The sequence below is a fragment of the Tetranychus urticae genome, chromosome 2, assembly GCF_039701765.1.
Source record: "Tetranychus urticae isolate SD_2017Ah chromosome 2, NJAU_TeUrti_SD_1.0, whole genome shotgun sequence".
NCBI classification, from domain to species: Eukaryota; Metazoa; Arthropoda; class Arachnida; order Trombidiformes; family Tetranychidae; genus Tetranychus; species Tetranychus urticae.
Genome location: NC_142959.1, coordinates 24,269,350 through 24,291,823, shown reverse-complemented (window position 1 = coordinate 24,291,823; position 22,474 = coordinate 24,269,350). Strand labels below are relative to the sequence as shown.

Genomic DNA, 22,474 nt, shown 5'->3' with positions numbered 1-22,474 from the left:
AGACCAAAGTCAATCGACAACAGGTTGTCACTTAAATCAATTCATTCAAATTCATTGCTATAAGAATGAATATTAAACCTGATGGTTGATCCAAATTGATTTGAATTTGAGGCAAAAATATCTCGAAATTGATTTGTCCAATTTTTGGGTTGAAAAAGAAAAGTTATGAAAAATGTTACAAGAATCTGAATTTATTCAGGTTATAAAATAAAACATGGCTATAGCAAGAGATTAGATCATATGCATATCAAATCATGTACATACAAGAGATTATCAGAAACGATTTTTAAGAAAGTTTCAATCTTAAACAGAAAAGGTTTTCATTTGCAAGAAACAAACCAAATGATTTCAATAGTTTGCTTATATTTCGTTATACTTCAGAGCAGCATTTGATTGTAGCAACTGGTTCACTTTTTGCTTTTAAATCAGCCTTTGAATACTTCCAATAATATCTCATGTTCAACGCCTTATCACGATAATTATCACATTCATCTGAGCGAGAATTGTATTTGGCATTTACTTGGTCACTCAACTGCTTATTCTTAATGGTGCAACAAATTTTGGATCCAAAAGTTGTACTATCATCTTCATTTGATCCCAGATAATCATTATCATTATCCTCATCAAGATCACCTCCATCCTCATCATCATCTGAATACTCGACTCCATTTGAACCAATCGACTTCATTGATTTCATATTGTCCATCAACCGGCCACTCTTTGAATAAATGTAACCATGAATATGATAATTATTATCATCATCAATCACATTATCAGTGTTGCTCTCCAAGTTGAGGTTGATGTTGTTCAAGTCAACATTGTCTTCATAGAAGCGACCATTTTCACTGTTATTGCTGCCCAGTTTGTTGTGTAAAACATTGTTTGAGTTGACATTTCGATTACTGTTATTACTAACATTGTTATTACTGTTATTGAGACTGTTGCTTCGATTATTGTCATTATGTTTACTGTTGTTGTTGTTGTTTGGACTGTTTTGATTTGAATATCTGTAGATGCCTCGACGACCGCCAAACCTTTGGTTGGGATTAAATGATTGGGAGCTTCGTTGGAGTCGATATTTAATTGTTTGACAGAGTAAAATGCGGCGAAAAGCTCGACGAAAGTTTCGATTAAAAATTGTATAAATGACGGGGTTAATGGTCGAGGAAAAGTAGCCCAACCAAAGGAAAATGGTTGGCAACGAGTTGGGCATTTGAATGTCGGTAAAAATTGCTTCAATCAGGTTGCGAGTAAAAAAGGGTGACCAGCAAATAATGAACAGGAAAAAAACTAGACCCAAAACTTGAGTTGCTTTCTGTTCTGTTCGAACCTGGACCGATGAACCAAGTGTGCGTATCATCATGGGCTGGGTATTGTAATGCTTTGATATTCGACTTCTGATTTCAGTTCCAAAATGACCTCTAAGTAGTGAACCAGTCGAGGAGAGCCGTTTACCCCTGAAAAGTTGATTAAAAAGGTTAATATGTTTAAGAAATTTAAGGTAAAAAGTTTCTCATTATTCTCATTATTCTCATTGATAATGCTATTGAGGAAACAGAGGTTTAGCAAGAATAACAGCAGTGGATTCAACAGGAAGATTTTATGAAACCTCGAGAAAACAACTTCCGGCTTTCAATCAGATTATGTTAAATCTGTCAAATTTGTATGCTACATTTTACGTAATCATTATTAGTTACAAATTGAGTAAATTTAGTCTGCAATTGAAAGTAAACATTGCAATAAAAAAGTAAATCATAAATAATTAGGTTATCTGTTACCGTGTGATCCAAGGAATTATCATCAAATTAATCGTACTAAGCCTTCGACAAGTTTACCGGAATACATGAATAGAACGAATTCACGTTTTTTGACCAGGAAATGAAGCAAAATCTATCGAGAAAAGTTCAAGTTTTCGACACTAGATGGTAGCAAAATCTATCTGAAAAACATTAAGTGAATCAAATTCAATTTTGGCTTTCAATTAAATTTTGAAATAATAACAATGGAGGAAACTTCGCTAAACTCGAAGCATTTCGGAATAAGCTTAAACTGTTTTCAACCAAAAGTATAGGTTTCGTGTCAATCTGTTTTTTACTGACGAGACTGTTTATTCGTGAGTGTCTGATCACAAATAAAAAAAATTTTCCAATGAAGACCTGAATGTTACATTCGCATCTTACATCTTACATCATATTATCGACATCTTTTTCGCTGCAATTTTTTTCATGACTGAATGAGAAAATTGATTTTCGAAAAGATTTTAATTATTTCCATTCCCAACCAAATTGATCAGGTAGAAGCATCAAAATTATGTTGAAAAATTGAAATCTAAACTTAAATTTTATTCACAACTCTTTGATGAAAGTTTCGCAACTTGGAAAGACTTTTGCAAATGAACCAGAAAAGTCATGAAAATAATATTCAAACTTTATCTTGACGAGAAGCTACTCAATTTTTCCACTTTGAATCCACTCTCCACTAAAAGATGTCAACCAACATTTCTTCAACTGAATGCAAAAAAGGTAATGTTCCTGGTTATGTTGCTGAGAACAAAATTCTAACATTGAATTTGAGATTGGGTTGATAATTACTTACCCTAAATGATTATGATTGGTCTTCCTTTGAAAGTCATCAGCTCCATCCGATATTGAATGTAAACTGCGAGTTTTCGAAGTAAAAGTATTCTTACATTTTCCCGTATCAAAATCCTTTTTGCAATAATTTTGATTCCCCGAAGAACCTAACCAGAAATGAAAAGCAAAATGTCAAAAGATGAAACTTTCTTTCAAAGTGTCTCAAAGACGCTCAAGTGAATCATCAAAATTTTTGCAAACTTTAATCAAAAAATAATTAGACAAATGAACCAAAATTGAGTTTCATCTTTTACCAAACTTGCAAAATCGTAGATCAAAGGACATTAAAAGGAAAAAAGTTAACAAATGACTAAACAATAAAATTATTGCGAGAGTTATAATTAGATATAAAATATTCGATATGAATAGTCTGTTTTGCTTGCGATCCTAATGATAATTATGGTAAACTGAAGAAAGAGAAAAAATGATTCAAGCAATTCTCTTATTCAATCTCTTCATTCCCTGTCTTATTCGCCCAACATGATAATGGAGAGCAACATTGACTAATTTACTTTGAAGAGAGAAAAGAAGAGAAGGGAAAAGATTCAAGTTGATGACATTTTATTTACTCTCATTTAGCATTCGCCATACAGCATGTGCTAATTACAGTGATTAACTTGTTGGCACAATTAGTTTAGCCTAATTATGCCTAATTTTGCGGTTCAATTGTCAGTCCATAAAATAGACAAAGTAAACCAAAGAATAATCTAAATGTCTATTTAAACATGTTTACATGATAATTTTATTCAAATGATGAACTGATAAGGAAGGAGAGAAGGCAAAGAGAGAACTGTAAAAATGCTAGAAAATGGATAAACTGTTTTGTCTAATGGAATGAAATAAATGTAGACTTTCATCTTACAATATTTATCATCATCTCACGTAAAGTCGATTCAATTTTTCATTCCATTTCAAATTGTATTTGAGCAAATTAACGTGATCAGAAACAGCAATATAAACTTGGTCAACATTCACTTTCACCTTTTCCCAATCATATTCAATTCGTTGGATCAACTTTTGACAAACAATTTCTTCTTTCAATCTTTCATTTTTCTCTCTGAATAAATCACATTATCAGATGAAAACTTTGAAACAAAATTCTATCTCGTAATTTCAAGTTTCATCTCAACGTTGCGTTTCGCCTTGATGAGTGAAAAATGAGAAAATATTAGTTTCTTTTTTTTGAAACATTTACTTATGGCTTGTCAATGTGAGGCAATGTAAGCAAACAATTTATTGCAACATTGAAACTCAACTTTTCTCGTTGGAAGCTCGATTCGTAGGAATGTGCAAAGGTTAACAATACACCAATTTGTACCATTTACACCTTCGATTGACTTATTAGCTTATTTATTTCTATCACATTAATGGTGTTGATATGATATTTATAATAATGATTAATATTGGCCTCATTACTATCGTAAGTGTTTACTCATTATTGTTATTACCTTTACTAACGTTTAATTTATTTTTCCTTTTCTTCTTCTTTTTTCTTCTGTTTACCTTCATGAAAAATGTATCCAAGTTGAAGATGATGATGATATTTGTTATCAATTTACCTGAATATTTTCCATTATCACCTTGATTCTCATGAGATTTTCTGTTGATTGAACTTCTCGCAGATGGAGGCCATTTTCCATGTTCACCAGAGTTTTTACAAAATTTGGCTTTACGCCTCAACAGGCGAACAGTCAATACATAACTGTTAACCATGATTATCATTGGAAGGTAAAAGGCACTGAATGCTCCTAAATGAATGGAAAAGGTAAACAATTTTAACATTTTAATGAAAAGAGAAATTTTTAAAAGAAAAAGAATTCGACAAAATTTGTTTAATATATTCAATGTACTTGCCAATTATGAGAAAATATTTATTAGAAATTGAACAAACGGCTGATTCAGGCATAATATTGGACGAATCTGCAATGCCGAGTATGGTTATTGGACTCGTTATTAGGGCCGCAATCAACCAGACAAGGACAATCTTGAAGAGGACTGCTCGTCGAGAGACCAAAAGGCGAGCTTGACGAGCATGCAATGGATTCTTGATGCCCACATAGCGACCCACGCTTATGAAGCACATGTGATAAATGGAAGAGCTACAGCAAAGTACATCACAAGTGACCCAAAAGTTGCAGGTAAGTGTCCCAAAAGGCCAATATCCTAATGGAAAAAGAAAACCAAATTGATTATAATCGACTTTTTATTTTACAAAAGTGGAGGAGGAAAGCGTTTCAAGATTAAAGATGCTAAAATAATGATTCCAAGGTTTTCCCTTTAACCTTTTATTTCGAAAGTTCAGGGAATTCATTTTGAATTTTAACCTTTCCTTTCTAAAGAAAACGCTTCTTCACCCTTGTCGTTTTCCCCTAATAAATGAGCCAACATGGTAACATTATAAAACCACATGAAAATCTATCAATAATGAATTGAGAAAAGAAGGCAAAGAATGTAAGACCAATGAAATGTAATAAAAGCTATGAATCAGGAAATGAAATTAATCGTTCAACATTAGTTGGTTTCCATTCATATTGACAATTGTTAAATCGTTACAAGAAGAGTTTCATTTTTTCATTGATTTTCTTTTCATTTCATTCATAATTTAAACACTAAGTGGTATTTAGTAAATCCTATTTCTGTCTTTTCTTTGCTATTCAAATGCTTTTCAAGCTTTCCAAAAGCAACTTAAATTGTTTAAATATTGAACAGAAAAAGATTGTGATTATGAATGAAAAATCGCGAGGTTGAACAAAATTTCAAAAGTCAATTTAAAGAATTCCAAAAATTGTTCTAAAATGGAAAAATCGACGAAAACGACATTGGATGAAATTTCCATTTCCTCATTTAATCTATATCATATGAAAGAATGCAATTTTTGACAAGTTGGATTGCAGATGGAACCAATTCTGGTGCAAATGAACTCGAAATTTGTTGAACATGAAAAAAAAACTGATTAGCATTTAGAGGCAAATGAAATGATAATAATGGGAAAAGAGAGTAAATGATAACATGAAAAGTAACAAAAAAGGGAACATTTAGTCTATTATCAGTTCATTTGGAACGCATAATTGAACCATTGCAATATTCAAATGAAAAGGTATTATCATGAACATTGATAAACTCGAAATGAGATTGATTTATTGATGCAAACAAGCTCAATGTTTATCCTTGTTTCAGTTTCATTCCTTTTCTTGGTCACTTGCATCGATCCCAACGATAATTGTTACCGTTGACCTGCATGAGACTCATTCTTTTCCCCTTATCTCATCATATTCATGATCGATAATTTGCAAAACTTTTGCCTGTTCATCAAGCTCGACTAATAAGATTGCAAGAAATCAGAGGAAAGCAAAGGCAAAGAGAGAAATCGGGAAAATCGTTTTATTACTATTTAATTAAATGTACTCTTATCTGGTCCAATTAATGGTTAAATGGTTACGATTAAAGATTGAACAAGTTTTTTCTTCTTCTTCTAATGTTGAACCAAATTCATGGGTTCATGCTAATAGAAGTTGTTTCTTTTGCTTTTTGTGTTGCGATAAAGAATGTTTTATTCAATAGAAATGAACATTTCTAATTATGTGACAACTGCATTAACATTGTAGAGCAATTATTTTCTTCTTTTTTTCAGTTTATTCATTTTTATCCGCACAATTGAATTGATAGCAATGAAAATCTCATTATTAGTGTTTAAACAGCACAAATTGGAGGAAAATGTTCAACTCTCATGTTAGCCAATTTGAGCATAACTTGCAGCTTTATTGGAAAACATTTATTCATAATAACATTAGTTTGTTCAACAGATTGAAAGCTCATGGCTCAAGTTTACATTTATCACTCAATATTATTATTATTCATGGAAAAGTTGCAGAGACAAATAATGTTGACTTTACATTCAAATTTGCGTCCCAATTTCAATGTTGAATCAAAGAGAGCAAATTTTAATTCAAAATGTTCAATCATTATTTCATTCAATAACATGCAATTTCAAAAGTAATTTACAAAATTCATATTTCATATTCATTTTGCCTCATGAAACTGCAACAAGAATGAGCATTCTTTCAACATTTTAATCAAATTTTAAATGAGTTACAACAAAAAATTCCAGTCAAATTTTTCCTTTTTTCAGAAAATATATTAATATTTGCAAGGCGAAATTTTTTTAGAATGAGATTAAAAGCGAAATTCAGGAATTGCTCATGAATCGAGATTCATCAGACTGATATTGAATGGGGATCGCGTATCAAATAGAAAAAAGAATTTTCGATTCATAAAGGCCGGAGACCGAATTCATAGGAAAAACTATCGAAGAATTGAATTTTCTTTAAAATCGAAAAAAAATTGTACAATTTTATGTCAACCTCAAAAATCTATTTAGACCTTCTCCGATCCACACTCTGCTTCAAAAGTTTTCAAAGTGATTAACTTGTCCGAGCAACCTTCTAACCTCAAGCTATCTTGACCAAAAAATTCAAATCAATCGAAGCAAAAATAAAGAAATTATTTGCTCACAAAAATTTGTAACATAATTTCTTTCCCCAGGTAATGTGCAAATCTAATTTTCGTCCTTTATCCTTTCATCGAAAATTTTCATTCCAATAATCAAACTTGAATTGTATTGTTCATAATGATTATGAAAGATGCCTAAAGAACTCGAAGTTTCCTCTCAATAGAGATTGATCTTTTTCTTCTCGCCAAAGCAAAAACTAAAAATATTCACCTTTCCTTTAACCTTTCTGATTAACTCGATGAAAATTTTGATCTCTTTTGATATTAGTAAATGTTGACCAGAACCAGAAAGATAGCGTAATCTTTTGATTTGAAACTTCAATTAGCTGTTCATGTTAACAGACTAAAGGTGAACAAAGGACTTAAAGGCAACTTAACCAGGTTATGCTTTTAGCTTGGTAGAAGATGCTTTCATCTGTTCAATATTATAACATTATTAAACTTGATTGAAACCAACAAAACCAGAAAAAAAACCAAGAGCATTAAGTGTTATTTAACACTTTTGCTTCCTTTGGCTAATATCGGTCAATAATTGAATGTTTGACTGGACGATAATAGACTATAATTGAACATCACTGCGAAACAGCATTCATTCATCAAATGAAAATTTTCACCTCTCATCATTACTATCATCATTAGTGTCCAAAATGATTTCAGATAAACTTTTTTATTCCAGTTAAAGTAATCATTAATAGTAATTCATTTTTTGTCTCATGTCCATTTCAATGGTTGGTCCAAGCAGCAAGAAAAAAACGAGAAAAGCCAAAAAAATTACTTTTCTCGACACTTTTGTTTTCTCCATTTCCCTGTCCTTCCCTGGTTTACACAAAGTTCAAGTACTTGAAAGGTATTATTATGATTCCACTGATATTATCCCATATTAAGAGTAAAAATTATGAACCTTTTTATTTCCTTTTCAAACTCAAGGTAATTTTATTGTGACAAATAAGTGTGACATTTGATTATTACGATTCCATTATTGCTACCATTACTCAGTAAATGATATTTACATATTTTTCCCTTTACTTTTGCTTCGCTTTCCTTTGACTTGCAAGTTGTCGAAGTTGAAACTCGTCTTTTCTGGGAAACGCAAAAATCGATTCAAACGTTTTAGTCGCAAACTGATCAGTTTTTTGTAAAACTTTGAGTTCACTTTTTCACCTTTTCTCTGGAAATAAATTTATTGAATTGAAAAGTTTTGATTGCTATCAGTTTGACAAGAAGATGAAAGATGCTTAATTCATTTTTCGTTTCATTTTTTGTCTGCTTCTTGTCCTGAGCATATTTTTTTAGTTCAGTTATTCAACTTTTTTTTCAATGAAAATGATACAAAATTTTATTCCTCATTTCTCATATCTACTTTATTAATGACCTTTTCATGAAAGTAAAAAATGTCGACTTGAATGCTCATTTGTATATCAGCAACATCAATCAATCTTGTCTTTTGCTCAACATTTTCATTTTTCAACTTTTCTTCTGTTCAACTTTTTCTCCATCAAAATTTGAAAACTATTGACTAGGTGAACATGAATGTGACTCCAAGGTGAGTAAATTGATGAAAGGCAAACATAATGTTAACAATGTTGTTTCACTTTTTTTTGTTCCCAACACTAGAGTTGACTTTCGATATTGACAGATCAATATACTTCTGATGGATCAATGTACATCTGACCAAGAATTGGAAATCATTACAAATTCAAGGTTTAACCATAAACTATTCCAAATGCCAATCACATTTGACTCGAAACTTTACTGTAAAATACTTTTCAACTCGACTGGTTCAACTTTTGCGAAACTTTTTCAATTTTTTTACCTTCATAATTCATTATCAACTTTCAATTTGATTTATTGGAATGCAAAACTTGGGAAAACAAAATATTGGTTTAACCCTAAATGAGACTCTATTTCATGCATCACTATTTGTCGAAGTTGCTGGCAAAAGGAATGTTCAAAAATGATCGAAAAGTAAAATTGTCGACTTAAACGATTTCATCAAACATGAAAAAATTGTCATCAAACTGAACAACTTTTCACTTGACTAGATTCAAGTGTTTTATCAGCTCTGGTGAATATCGTTTTTCCCTTTTTTTGCTATTTTCCTGGTTTTCCTTGTGAAATCGACAAAAACAGAATGTCTTTTTTTTCTGCTTACACCGAGTTTCATCGAACGTAATCTTGAAATGAAACTTTCATCTGAAGAGGATCGAAGAAGGTAAGAATGATAGAGAGGTAAGAATAAAGTAAAAAGGACAAAAAAATTGGACCAAAGACAGAAAAGATTGATTTCCTTTCAATGCTCGAACACAACGAAAGAAAAAAAATTTGCACAAAAGATGCAAAAATTTCTTCTCATTTTTTCTCCACTTTTGTCCAAATGTTCATCTCGATTGTTTCTTTGCTCATTCACTGATATTTCATTTTTTCACCATTTGGATGAAACTAAATTTCACTTTTATTCAATCATTTTATCTTTTTTCCCTCTTCCTTTTGCTCATTTGATTTTCATCCGATTTTCAGGGCAAAGTCTCGAGCATTTTTTTCTTCACTTGCTGATCAAATACACTGCGGTTCAATCACATTCAATCCTTCAATTTTGTTCACAACATGAGAAGATGCAAGGAATGGGGAAAAAATTTCTTCAACTGATTTTCTCTTTACTTGACTTTTATCAATTGTGAACCATTCCAGGGAATTCAATATTTACTCATTTTTTGCTCTTCTCACTATTGCGACATTCAATGCAATTTTCCCTTCTAATCGCAAGCTTATGTCAAATTTCATTTTCATGATATTCTTTTCCTTTCAACACTTTCTCACAAACTTTAGATTATCCCAGTTCATGAGAAATTTCGTCATTTCGCATATTCTCAAGTCTTTGCTCAAGCTGTCATGCAAGTTCGAGCACAAGACAATATCAGTTGATGGATAATGTAAAATGTTTAAATGATGAATTGACTTTTACTTGGTCTAAATGCACCAATGGCAACACTAACAAGCTAATTATTTTTAATTATTTCAGCTTCATTGTGACTGTTTGCCATCAATTGATCAACTGCTTTTGTCTTCTTTACGAGTCGACACTTATTCACTCCATTAATCTTAATTAGAAGCTGACTGGCAAAGGAATTCATTGGTTGGAATCGTGATGATTAACAAAAACACAAAACTTAATCAACAGTTTATCAATACAATGGGGAAAAAAGGTTTGAAAAGCATGAACATGAAGAGAAGAGAAAATGAACCATCTTGAGCCTAATCAATCTGGTGATTATCAGCAATTATCCAATGATCACTGGCTATAAAAAGCAAACCAAGATAAATGATCGAACAAGTTATTTCGGAGAAAATAAATCAAAGGCACAAATAGAAAGTGAAACAATTATCATTCCATTGAAAGTTTATATCGACTGGGAGTGAAAATGCAAGATGCTGGGAGGAGTAAAGAGAGATAAACTGAAATAAGATTCATTGGAATAAAGAGTTTTTTCCAAAGATAATTTTCACTCCCAGTTTGATTCTCGATTCTATTTAGACAATTTCATTAACGTTTTTTATCTGAAAAAATGTAGACATTTGACCTTTTTTCATGTCAGTTTGTTCCTGATAAAGTCAATAAACTAGAAATTTAAAGAAATTTCATTTCTTCTTCTTCGAATCGAAATTTTTGTTTACAAAAGTTTTTCCAGGAAAAATGGACTTCAAACAGTAAATCATCAAAGTGAAAGATGTGTGAGTAAATGAAACGTAAATATTAATAAAAGATAAACAGTCTTTTTTGGTTAACCATTTAGGAAAAGAAAAGTCATAAAGATTTTTTTTCTTCCAATGAAACGAAAAAGTTGAAAAGAAGAAAAGTGTACCTCAATATAAATCAGAATTTGCTGAATTGCTATCATGAAAGGTCGTCTGATGGTGATCATACTTGAAAAAGAATGACTTTTTTGTTGGAAAAGGATGAACAAGGTAAATGAAAGAAACTTTACAGAACTTTGCTTCTCAATTGTTGCATCATGGGAGAAAACAGGAAAAAGAGAAACACTGACAATGTTTGCTGGTCAAGATGATGATGCTAATGATAATGATGAGGTAAAGTGGCCAGAGACAGTGAAGTTTATTGTAAAGATTAACAGAAATGTTGTCCAAATGATGTTATGATGGCGATTCCATGTTCAACTTTGAAAACAAAAAGAAAACATTTCGAGAGAAAAGAAGGAAAATGTTGAGAAACATGAAAGTTATCAAAAGCATCCTTCATCATTATCATGTTCATCTTTTTGTCCAGCCTTGGTCAGTCGATTTCACATAACATTGGTCCTCTTGATCAACCGATTCACAATTTTTGTCCAACGAGTTGATGGAAAAGTTTTTTTTCTCTCAAAACGAAAAAAACTTTTTTCTCTTCATTTTTTCTAGTTAATTGTTTTCTTGTCCAGACAATTGATATTGATAATGATTTCTCTTGAATCTTCATCATGATAATCAAAGTGCTGTTGATTGAATGATCAGATTAAATGAATATTTTACTTTCGTTTTTTTCATTTCTTTTCCTTCTTTTCATTAGTTGCACAATCTAACGATGCTTGATGAGAAGAGGCAAGTTATCATTGATTATAATGACTTGTGTGATAAGGTAACTGAAAGGGTTGAAATGTATGAGGAAAAAAAGAGAAGGAAAGAAAAGCAGAATTGCTTCAATGTTTATCGTTACAATCATCATTTTACTTCCGATGGTAAAGAGAGAAGAGAGAGAAAATTGATAACCTTGTTCCATCAGTTAAGGAATGAAGAAGCAAAATTCGTATGAAATCAACCTTTTTCATCAGACTTTATTCCACATAACCAAGTTTTACTCTGATAAATGAAATTGCATGATAGTCAGGGAAGAAGGAGAAGAAAAGTCAACAGAAAAGGATGTCTTCATTGATGTCTCAAAGTGTAATTACGATTGTATTTGTTGATAATTGAATGTTTATTGAAAAGAAAAGCACGAGTTTTAATCAACTTTAAAATGCTATTCACCGTACATAAAGTTCATTATTCATTGAGACGCACAAATCATGACAATTTCATCTTTTCCCATCAAAATGTCATCTAAATCAATGTTCAAGGGATTTCTCCTTGCGAAGAAAAATTCATTTTCAAAAGTTTTTCTTTTCATTTTACTCTTTTACCTTTGCTTTCAATTTCGTGTAAAAGGTCAAGAAAAATTAGGTTGGTGTGACCACTGAATTAATTTCAATACTTTTACTTCAATTGATCAACTCGATAAATTGTTTCATTTAAAGTTGATAAAAGTTTGCAATAAAATTTTGCAATGTAAATAAATTTGCTTTTAAAATTGAAATCTTTACTAATGGAAATGCAAAATAATGGAAACTGAAGGTTAATGGCTGAGTTTTGAAAATTATAAAAACTGAACAATACAAATATTCATTATGATTTATGGCGAAGAAAGGAAATTGTATAAAACGGAAATGAAATATTGTGACAAACTTTACTCTAATAATTACAATGATGACTGGGATTGGGTGAAAAGTTGAAAAACAAGTTGAATTTGTTGCAAATTACACGAGAGTTTACTCTTTTTTATTCAAAAATACAGGGTTCCAACGATGTTTTGCAAATGAGGAAAAGTTTAATAATTCCAGATTTCATGTTTCAACTTGTATGAAAATGAAAATTCTGCTGACCATTTCATTAATTATTTAAATTATCTTTTGCATTCTATTTTCATTAGAAATATCAAGGTTTGCTAATCACAAAATTAATGACACTTAATGGATTCAAAACAGTTCTCTGTCCACCCAGAATTTCAAAGTTTTCAATCCTCTTTTCTATTACTTAAGATTCTTTTCTAAAAACGGAACATTTTCCTGTGATAGTCATGGAAATTTAGAGAATTTTTCTTTTTTAAGAAAATGGTGATCATGAAATCAGTTGAATTGTTCAGAATTTGAGCAATAAGTTGAAGAGTAGATAATCTGAGGAAGTGTTCAGGTTTTATTCCAGCATGTGAACCCTGAACTTTAGTTGATTTTGCATCAACATTTCCCTTCATCGTTAGAAATTGAAAATTTCAAAAGTTGATTGTCAGTCAAAAAGTAACTAATTAAAGTGGCGTAAAAACTGAGTTGACATGAATGGAAACATTGTTTACAAATTGATAGCCAAATGGACTGGAATGACCAGAAAATGGCAATCATTTTGGATGAATTGTTCAAGGGTTCAACTTATAGTTTCACCTTTTTTGTCATTTCAAAGCATTTAAAGAGCAGGTCAAGTAATTAATCAAATACAATTTTGTACGAGTTGCTTTGGTTTGTTCAATCTTTTGTTTTATTTCATTGAAACATATTCATTGCTAACAATGGCTACAATTGTTTCACCTTACACACTGTTCATGTTCATTCATGATAAAATGATTTGAAAAGAAATGTGTGAACAGAATATCGACCGATTATTTGTAGAATTTTTCATTCAATTAATTTGAGCTATTATTGAGTTAACTGATTAAAAGATTCTCATGCTTTAGATTCGATCGACCAACAAGAATTTCAATTTATCGCGAACATATTTCATGAATCTATCCATTCATAACAAAAAATCGCCAAAAATTGAACTTAATTTGACAGTTAGTTTCCAAAAGGACAAAGACAATTGTAAAAGAACTGGTCATATAAGTGTATCAATCTAAATTGCTCAACGAAATCATGTAAAATATGAAAAAACAGAAAATATTTTTTCTGGGAAACTGAATTCCATAAGCTATGCACATCAACAATGAATTGAATAAAATTGTGCCTCAAAAAGCCACAGGTTTAGAACATCTCAAGAATCAGAATGAAAAGTTCTATCTGAAAAACCAGGTTCGTTGTGGTGATCATGAGGTCTCAAGGAATTTGTCGAATAACTCTTCAGGGAATACGAATTTCGAATCTTTAAAGAGACTTAATATATTCTTTATAAGCTTTCGATTGGTTCATGGTTAGTTATGGTCCATAATATTCAGGTGAATAAGCTGAAAATCCAACACTTTGGCTTTCTCTTTTAGACTCATTCGAAGTCATATATCAATCTAAATCAAACAACGAAGCAATAAAAGCTTACAACAGAAAATATTTATTTCTGGTAAACAGAAGAAACAGATTTCATGAAGAGATTTATTTTTGAAGAAAACATCAAACAGGGATTGATGCGTAGTTTTGATGTTATCGTTGTACTGGGAGTTTCACACCTGAAATATGGAATTTCATTCAAGTTTAAATTTTTCTCTAAACTCAACTTGGAACCAATTTTTTCTGCTAACAAATCACTTGATCATTACTTGTAATATCAACCATTATTGTCATCTTTACTGCCATTATCTTGTCGTGATATGCTGATAGTTTGAATCTGGTTTGACTAGTAATTACATTTAATGATTAACCAAGCAAAATTTCCATGTTTATCTAATAATGCAACCACTCATGAGTTTCATGATTAACATTCATTCCAAATCCTGTTGCAAACGTAAACAATTTTGCTTCCCATTTACCAGTCAAAAGCAGCCTGATTGATAATCATTTTATAGACGAAGAGAGGAGAAAAAAATTGATGCATTTCATTGATGAAGATATTGTCTTGAAACAATAATTGTATTAGCAAACAATCTCCATGGAAAATGCACCGAGAGAGGAATCAAGAAAAAAAAGAGATTTCACCATGTTGTGCAATCTATCCTGTATTACATGGTTAACAATGAAAACTGGCCAATCTGAAAATTATCAGTTTCCATCAATGAAGTTGACTCTGTTTCGATTACCATTAATTAGATTGCGATGCCTTGAGATGTAACATTAATCATGATTCATTACACCATGTACCTTGATACCATTTGCATAAACTGAGAAAACAATGGTTAATTAGTAATGATATGAAACCAATTAAACTCAAATGAGTTGATTAAATTTCATCGATTCCTTCAGTTTCATAATCAATCCATTAATCTCATTCCAACTCAAGGTTTCAATGTTCACAACTTGACTTTCGATGTACCTTGAGGGCTCAGTAAATTGACTATTTAATCATACAATAGCGAGATGATTTTCATCACTTTTGTTCAACTCATTTTCAATTAGCTAAAACTGGTGAATGTGCCATTTTTTGAGAACATTTTGCAACATTCACTCTTGTCTTGAATTCTGATTTTTGGAAAATGTTGCTCTCTTATTGTATGCAAGATGAATCAGATAAAGTTAATCAAGAGAACTCGTAGTGTTTCTTGTTATCTGAGTAAGATGAAAGACAGGATCAATGAGTGGGATTGAAAAATGAAGGAAAACTCATTGAATGTTAATTGAACTTTCAATGATAATATCAATAAGGAATATCTCTCGTTTCATTCAATGAACAGAAGACTTTTACAGTAAAGGTTAAGAGAAAAGGCAATCAATTTAATATCATGTGAAACCAGATGAAAGGATAACAACATCAAAAGAATAGGTTAGACGGGCTAACAAGCCATTCTCATGGCGATCATTTCTTTCGGCGAAATTTGATGCTCAAAATGTGATGAAATTTTTTGCATTGATTTCGAATCAATTTGTCTGTTCAATTCATCATCTTTTTTTACATTAAGTTAATTCTGAACCAGACTGGTTTCGAAATAGTTTTCATCTTGTTGCTTAAGCTGAAAATATGAGATTAGTTGATATTTCAACATTTGCTTTGATTGATACATATTAATTGCAGCAATGAGGATATTAAGAAAGATTATGATAAATGTATTGAAAAGTTGAATGTCGTTATTTGATCTGAAAATAATCAACAGAAACCAATACAAATACAGTTTTACTGGTTTTACCTTTTCTCTTCTTTTCCTTTTCCCTTCTTGTCAAGGAGTTGCACTTGTTTCATGTCAATCACATATTCTTCCGGTTAACCTGAAATCTTGCATTCAATACCAGAACATAAAAGAGTATGACAACAACTCTCACGCAGAATGAGCCTGTCTTCTTGCAAGAAGAAACAAAAAGGATAAAGTGACCAGTTGAAAGAGATAATATTGAAATAAAACATGAGAATAATATCTGAATGTGATTCACTGCGCAATCAATAAATTATTCATGCACCAGTAGTTTTAACATGGAATCCTGTCAGTTTTCAGCAAAACCAAAGAAACGGCGAAAAGAGATTAAACACTAATTTGGAAACATCGACATTGCCACAGAATATTTCACATTTTGTACAGAAACCGATTCGTTTGAATCGAAACAACTTACTCACTTGCCACATCGGCCAATACAGTTGACCATTTGAATGAAGCTCCCTAAATGCTTCATTTCATGTCTTTTCTGTCTTTTCCCAATTACGATGGAGAGAGATGATCCTTTCATTTTACTCCATTCAACCATGATAGTCAAAAGGTTGCTACAGTGGTTTGACCAACTTCAAGCAACACAATTTGATCCTTGTAGAGTAGAGTTGAACCAGTCCAGAAACTGTTTTTAATTAGAGTCATTGACTGGTGTCAGGACAAAGCATATCACTCACTTAATACTTAAACTCAATATGAAGGAACTTGATAATTTTAAATTCACGAAATAAAGTAAAGGTTCAGGAATTGGAATTAAATAATCTAAGACATTGACGACTAATTTTTAAGAACCAAAAGGAAATGAATGATTCATGTTTTAACCTTTAAAGGAAGCACAATGTGGTTGATAACATAACCATGTTAACCAAAAAGCAACTCTTTGATGTTAACTTGTTAGCGCGTAATTCAACTTGAACAATTTTCAGTGTTTATTTGTTAAAGAGGATTGTTTATTTATAATTGCTCTCATCAACATTTATCTATTAGGTGCTTTTAAATTCATATCTGCTTTCATATGTCATGATGAAAAGAAAAGCCAACAAAAATTATATTCCATCAATTTGTCTGGTTCGTTGGATGATAAACATTCTTTGCATTATTCACTTTGACTTGTTCAGATCAATTTGTAATGTTTCTTAATGACATTATATCGATAATGGAATAAAAAGGCAAATCAAGAACAGATAGCGTGATATTTATGCCTATATCAGATGGAAATGCGACTTGGAGAATTTCGTTGAATTCCTTATCAGTTGAAGCATTCATTTTATGGCAAATTTTCTCTCCCGCCATCTTCTATTCTCATGAATTGCAATTCAGTCTCTCTTGTGATGTCATTAAAAAGCATCATTAATGAATACCTTTTTATCAATTCATGTAATTTCTGACCCTTTGCATGCAATGGTTAATGTTAACTTTGAATACATTTTGGGTTCTTGACATTATTTGCTCATTTGATTTCAATTATTACGAATAGCTAACGAAATGAACCATTTCATTGGACACAAAATTTCGATGCATAACATATTTGACTGTCTTTCTGGGCAAACAAAATCATCAAAAGCCCAGGCGCTGAATCGAAAAGAATCGAATCTTTGCATCAGATTCGGACATTTAACTTGTACAGACTCATGCACAGTTCAATTGTGAAAACCTTAGATCCATGAGAAACTGTTGTCATCTTTTTTTATCCAAAGTTGAACAATCTGACGAGTTGATTAATTTCCATGTGTAAATGATTGGAATCGATGAAAGTGAAACATTTGCAATATATTTACAGATCAGTTGCAAAATGTACGGTAAAGGTGAAGACAGCAAAAGGAAAAACATGATAAAATAGAATGAGCAAAGTTTCTGTGCTCTCAGTCGATTCGATGAAATACCGACCCACCCACGATATAACTAGTTATAAGTTAGATTAGTTTGCATGTTCATTAATAATCCTGTCAAGTAACCATCAATCATACGTTAACATTGGACAAAACTTGGTTATAAGAGGAGTGTCACAAGTTATTAACATTGTCATCTATTGTTATTACCATTACTAATGCTCACTCCAACTCCTTTTAACAATATTATTATACTTCATTTGGTTCCATCTTTCTTTTCACCAAAAAATTCGAAACTCTTCACTTTCCATTCTCCAACATCAGGTGATGCACTTTGATAAAATCAACATTCTCTGATGTTCCAATATCGATTCACCCATTTCTCAGTCAATTTTGCAATTCATAAATCGATTCTTTATTACCAACAAAGAAACTGAAACAATGAAAATATTTGTTCTCATTTCGAAATAAACATTTTCTATTTTCACACTTGATCAAGTTGTCCGTGAAATGAGTTCCAAACCAATGATAAACTCGCCTTTTTACTTATCACAATCAACAGTTGTCATTCCCTGTCCATCAACAGGGAATGTTGACCAGTGTTTGCAAACAACTTGAAACTTGTTAAACTCTTCTTGATCTGTTTGGAATAAAGAAGTAAATAGAACTGAGATGAAACTAGATTTTTTAATCATCTGACTGAGGAACCATTAACTGAATTAAAATAACATGATCTAGAAACGAATTGTCATTAATCAAAAATAGTGAAACGACCCAAAAACAAAAAGTCTGAATGGTAAAGAAATGTTGAGAGAAGTGGTTAGTTTCATGAAAGTTTCATTTTTATTCCAAATTCAATTGCAAAATAATCACATGTTAATCATGATCATTGCGTGAGCAACTGTTAACAACATTTGGTTATGTTAAATTGAAAAAGAAATGTTCATCAATTGCATTTCCATGAAATTAATTGAAACTTTACTTTTTCGTTCTCTCTCTGTTCGTTTCTCTTTTCCCTCATTTTGTGTGCAACAATTTTAACCATGTATGGATTATTATGCAGATTAAAGTGTAAAAATGTTTACTTTGATTGACACTTGATTTTCACTGATTACTTTTAACTTTTCTGCCGAAATCAAAGTGAAATTAAATTTGCATCAATTGAATCATGAAAGCTGTAGTAATGAAACGAAAATTATTGTTGCAATCAAAAAGCTAGGCAAAGATCAAAATTTAACCTTCTTGTTCAATTTGCTATTTATTGTCTTATCAAAATTGAATTAGTTGCAATGAAAAGGCCAAAAGAGAAGCAAAGAAAATCGAGAAAAAAGACTGGAAATTGATTTGCAGTTTTTCACACTTTTATCCCATCGAACTTTTCGTCAGACAAAATCATCTAAATGATAATACCTCAAAGTTATTCATGCTTTGTTCGACAATTAAAGTGTAACACAAGATAATTGATTTCGACTGTGCAAAAGTAATCACTTATTCAGAGTAAAGTCAACAAATTGAGTAAACAATTTCAGCTTCCTTGAGCCTTGAATCTACAAGAATCTGAATCTGTTTGTAGAGTCTAGTTGTTTGCCTGAACATGGAATAAAAGTAAAAAGTTTTTAAACAATTTTCAAGTAAATTCGATTGAATGTTCGACTTTAATTTTTCGACACTTTTTCATATCTTCTTGCAAAACTTTTACTTCGATTGCAAGTAAACTTTGATTTTATTATTTCAAGTTATTGCGTCTTTCATCAATTGGATAGCTGAATGTTTCGTTTGATTCGTTTATTTGGATTTGTGCACTTTTTTGCATTTACTTTGCTTTTCCTATTAAAGTAATGATTCTTGAATTATTGATTATTCATTGTCTCACTCTTTGCCTTGCGATTCTGTTCGTTTCATCTTTAATTATGATTTGAGGAATGAAAACAATTTCATTGGCTTTCATTTAATTTGCTTTTGCATAACATCCAAAGTGCATTTATACATACTCTAACATGATCCATTAGATCAATAAAGATGGTCAATAAAACAATCAACATTTCTTTTATTCTAATAACTTTACCTTTTCGTTGTTTCAATCTCATTATATTTGTCTCACAAAAGACTTTCCCTAATCAGGTTATAACCTTTCTGCCTTTTCCTTTGGTTCTTCCCTTGCGATCCTGTCTCAGGCAAGATGGACAATATCAGATTTGGTTGAGAAGTAAAAAAAGCAGATTTCAATATTTCTCGCCATTTCAAAGTCAATTTGAACCAATTTTCGTCTTACTCTGTTGGTCACTTACTTGTACAACCTTTTGACATAATCGATAAACTTTTTGCTTCGCTTTCAATCTAAAGGCTAATTATTGATCCAGTCTAGTTGTCATCGTCCAAGACTAATCAAGGGATAAAGTATTGAAGCTCAAATGACTGAGAGTAAAAAATGATGAATTACTCATGATATTGAGATGCAAAGGACAACTTGTAAAGGTTTACCAACATGGTCAAGTGCAAGTTAAATAATCAAGGATAATATTGATTCTCATGTTTAACCAAGTGTTTACCAGCTGAATTGAGCCATGATCAGTCTTGACAGTGGATCAACAATGTTTACAAACAACAGAAAACTTCGAAGAAAACAAAAGGCAATATCGTAATTTGGTGAAACGAGAAGACATCACGAGACAAACGAAACTCTCCATCCATGAAGAGCAAAGAGTTTTGTATCACTTGTTTGATCATTTACTAAATGAAAAGTCTAACTCATTCCAAGCTTTCACTAAATCCAAAATCATCAAATTCGTTCATCTTTCTTCTTTCAAACTTCAACCTTAAAGTATCAATTTACATAATTTACTTTTGCAAAAACTCATGTTCGATAATTGAACTTGCAAACTGAAAATCCTTCAAAGGTTAATGAATAATGTGAATAACACAATGACAGCAGAATGCATAAATTACTCGCTTTGCTTTCACTCGACTCTCAAATTCCTTCTTGTACATTTCTAATTATCAGCGAATGTTTACATTTTTAAAACGACTAAATTCATGTGAAAATAATTGATGAATGAAATTATTAAAAGATGACGAAAAAGATTAAGATCGAAACTTAAAATAGATGCAAATGGAGAGGTTTATCAGGCTGGAAAGGAAACATCACTGAATCGCTTCTCTGTTGCAATGTTTTTCTAACTTTATTTTTACTTTACTTGCAAATGATTTTGGTTGACTTTTAATTATACCGAAAAAGAGATGAATTATGATTAAAATTTGAAATGAGCTTCCAAGTATTATCCTGAGAAAATGAGTTTACTAATTTCAAGCAACTTTATCAGATTTTAACTCATCCAATTTCTTGTCCAAATTTTGTACATTAGCAACAAACTTGATCAGTAGCTTGAAGATTTAATTAGTTGCTTTTGCGACGAAATGAAAACTAATAAAAGTAGAAATGCTAATCAAAGTTAAGTTGCAATATTTTTACAAAAGTTAACATCAAGGTTGTCTCTTCATTTAGATTCAATCAACAAGTCATCTTTTATTCGTTCAACTTCATTATACCAACGATAAATTATTCACTACCAAACAGAAGACACAAGTCTCAATAATTGAATTATAAAACTTCATCACCTAACACTGAAAAGCAAAAGTTAATGTAAAATGAAAATTCAAAAGCAATGAATGTCTTCAACTTTTACGTCGTTATTTCATTTTTTATTGACTTTGCGATTGCAAGTCAATTTTAAAGTCGTTTCCATAGAACATAACTTTTTAATTTATGTTTTCGGGTTCGACTAAACATTCATAAGATTTTGCTTGGACAGCAACTGACGAAAGTGAACCTTGCAATCATAAATGGACATTATTATCGTCGCAATTTGAAGAGAATTATTGATTTTTCTCATTCTGTGGCTTATTAAAACTAAAGATAATTCTTACAAAGTATAATAACTTTTAGTCTCAACTAATATCAAGGTGTGTCTTAAGACTATCATGCAGATGATGAAGGAGTTTAAGGAAGAGAGTGAAAAGCAAAAAAGTAACCCAAAATACACATGTGAATAATAACGGGAATGGTAAAGGCAGATAAAAAAGGAAATAATGATAATTGGAATAATAATGATAATGATATCTCTCCATAAATACTAATATGAAATAAAAAGTTTGTAGACTTGAGGAGACCAAGAAAATGGATAGAAATTATAATTGTAAATGTTTATCGAGAATAAGGCGATTAAGTTTCATCTAATGATAACTTTATATTCAACCAACTAGTCTATTCACCTTGCTTCCCTGTCTTCTTCTCATGCAATGAATATCATGACGACTCAGCCCAAGAAAGAAAAGTTCAAACTGAGAGAAAATGTTGAAAACAGAAAAATAGTTTCATTTTTTACTCTCGACTCATTTCATTCCTTGACTGGGAAGGACACTAATGAGATATATTCATGAGTCTAGAGTTGCACAGTATCACACCTCATAATTTTCATTTCAACTAAATGGCGATTTTCCAATTTCCAGGGAATGGAAAATTCTATTATTTGGATTGTCCAAAATCGTTTCCTTGTTCAGTAATGTTACTAATTTTGATTTTGCATCTCTTCTCTTCCAATTAACAATTCTTGGCGAACTTGTTCACTTGGATTTGGCGATAAAAATGCATT

General features: G+C 31.2%; 1 protein-coding gene across 1 annotated transcript in view; it reads right to left on the bottom strand.

Annotated features, from left to right (window-relative positions):
• Window positions 1-175: 175 nt before the first annotated feature.
• LOC107360876 (uncharacterized) overlaps window positions 176-22,474 on the bottom strand; it is a 47,938-nt gene continuing 25,639 nt past the window's right edge. The window contains exons 2-5 of the mRNA XM_089266880.1: window positions 4,488-4,796; window positions 4,193-4,381; window positions 2,596-2,740; window positions 176-1,457 (exon numbers count right to left, since the gene is read on the bottom strand). Coding sequence (XP_089123006.1) covers window positions 371-1,457; window positions 2,596-2,740; window positions 4,193-4,381; window positions 4,488-4,796 — 1,730 coding nt within the window. The 3' untranslated portion in view covers window positions 176-370. The remainder of the gene's footprint in view (window positions 1,458-2,595; window positions 2,741-4,192; window positions 4,382-4,487; window positions 4,797-22,474) is intronic.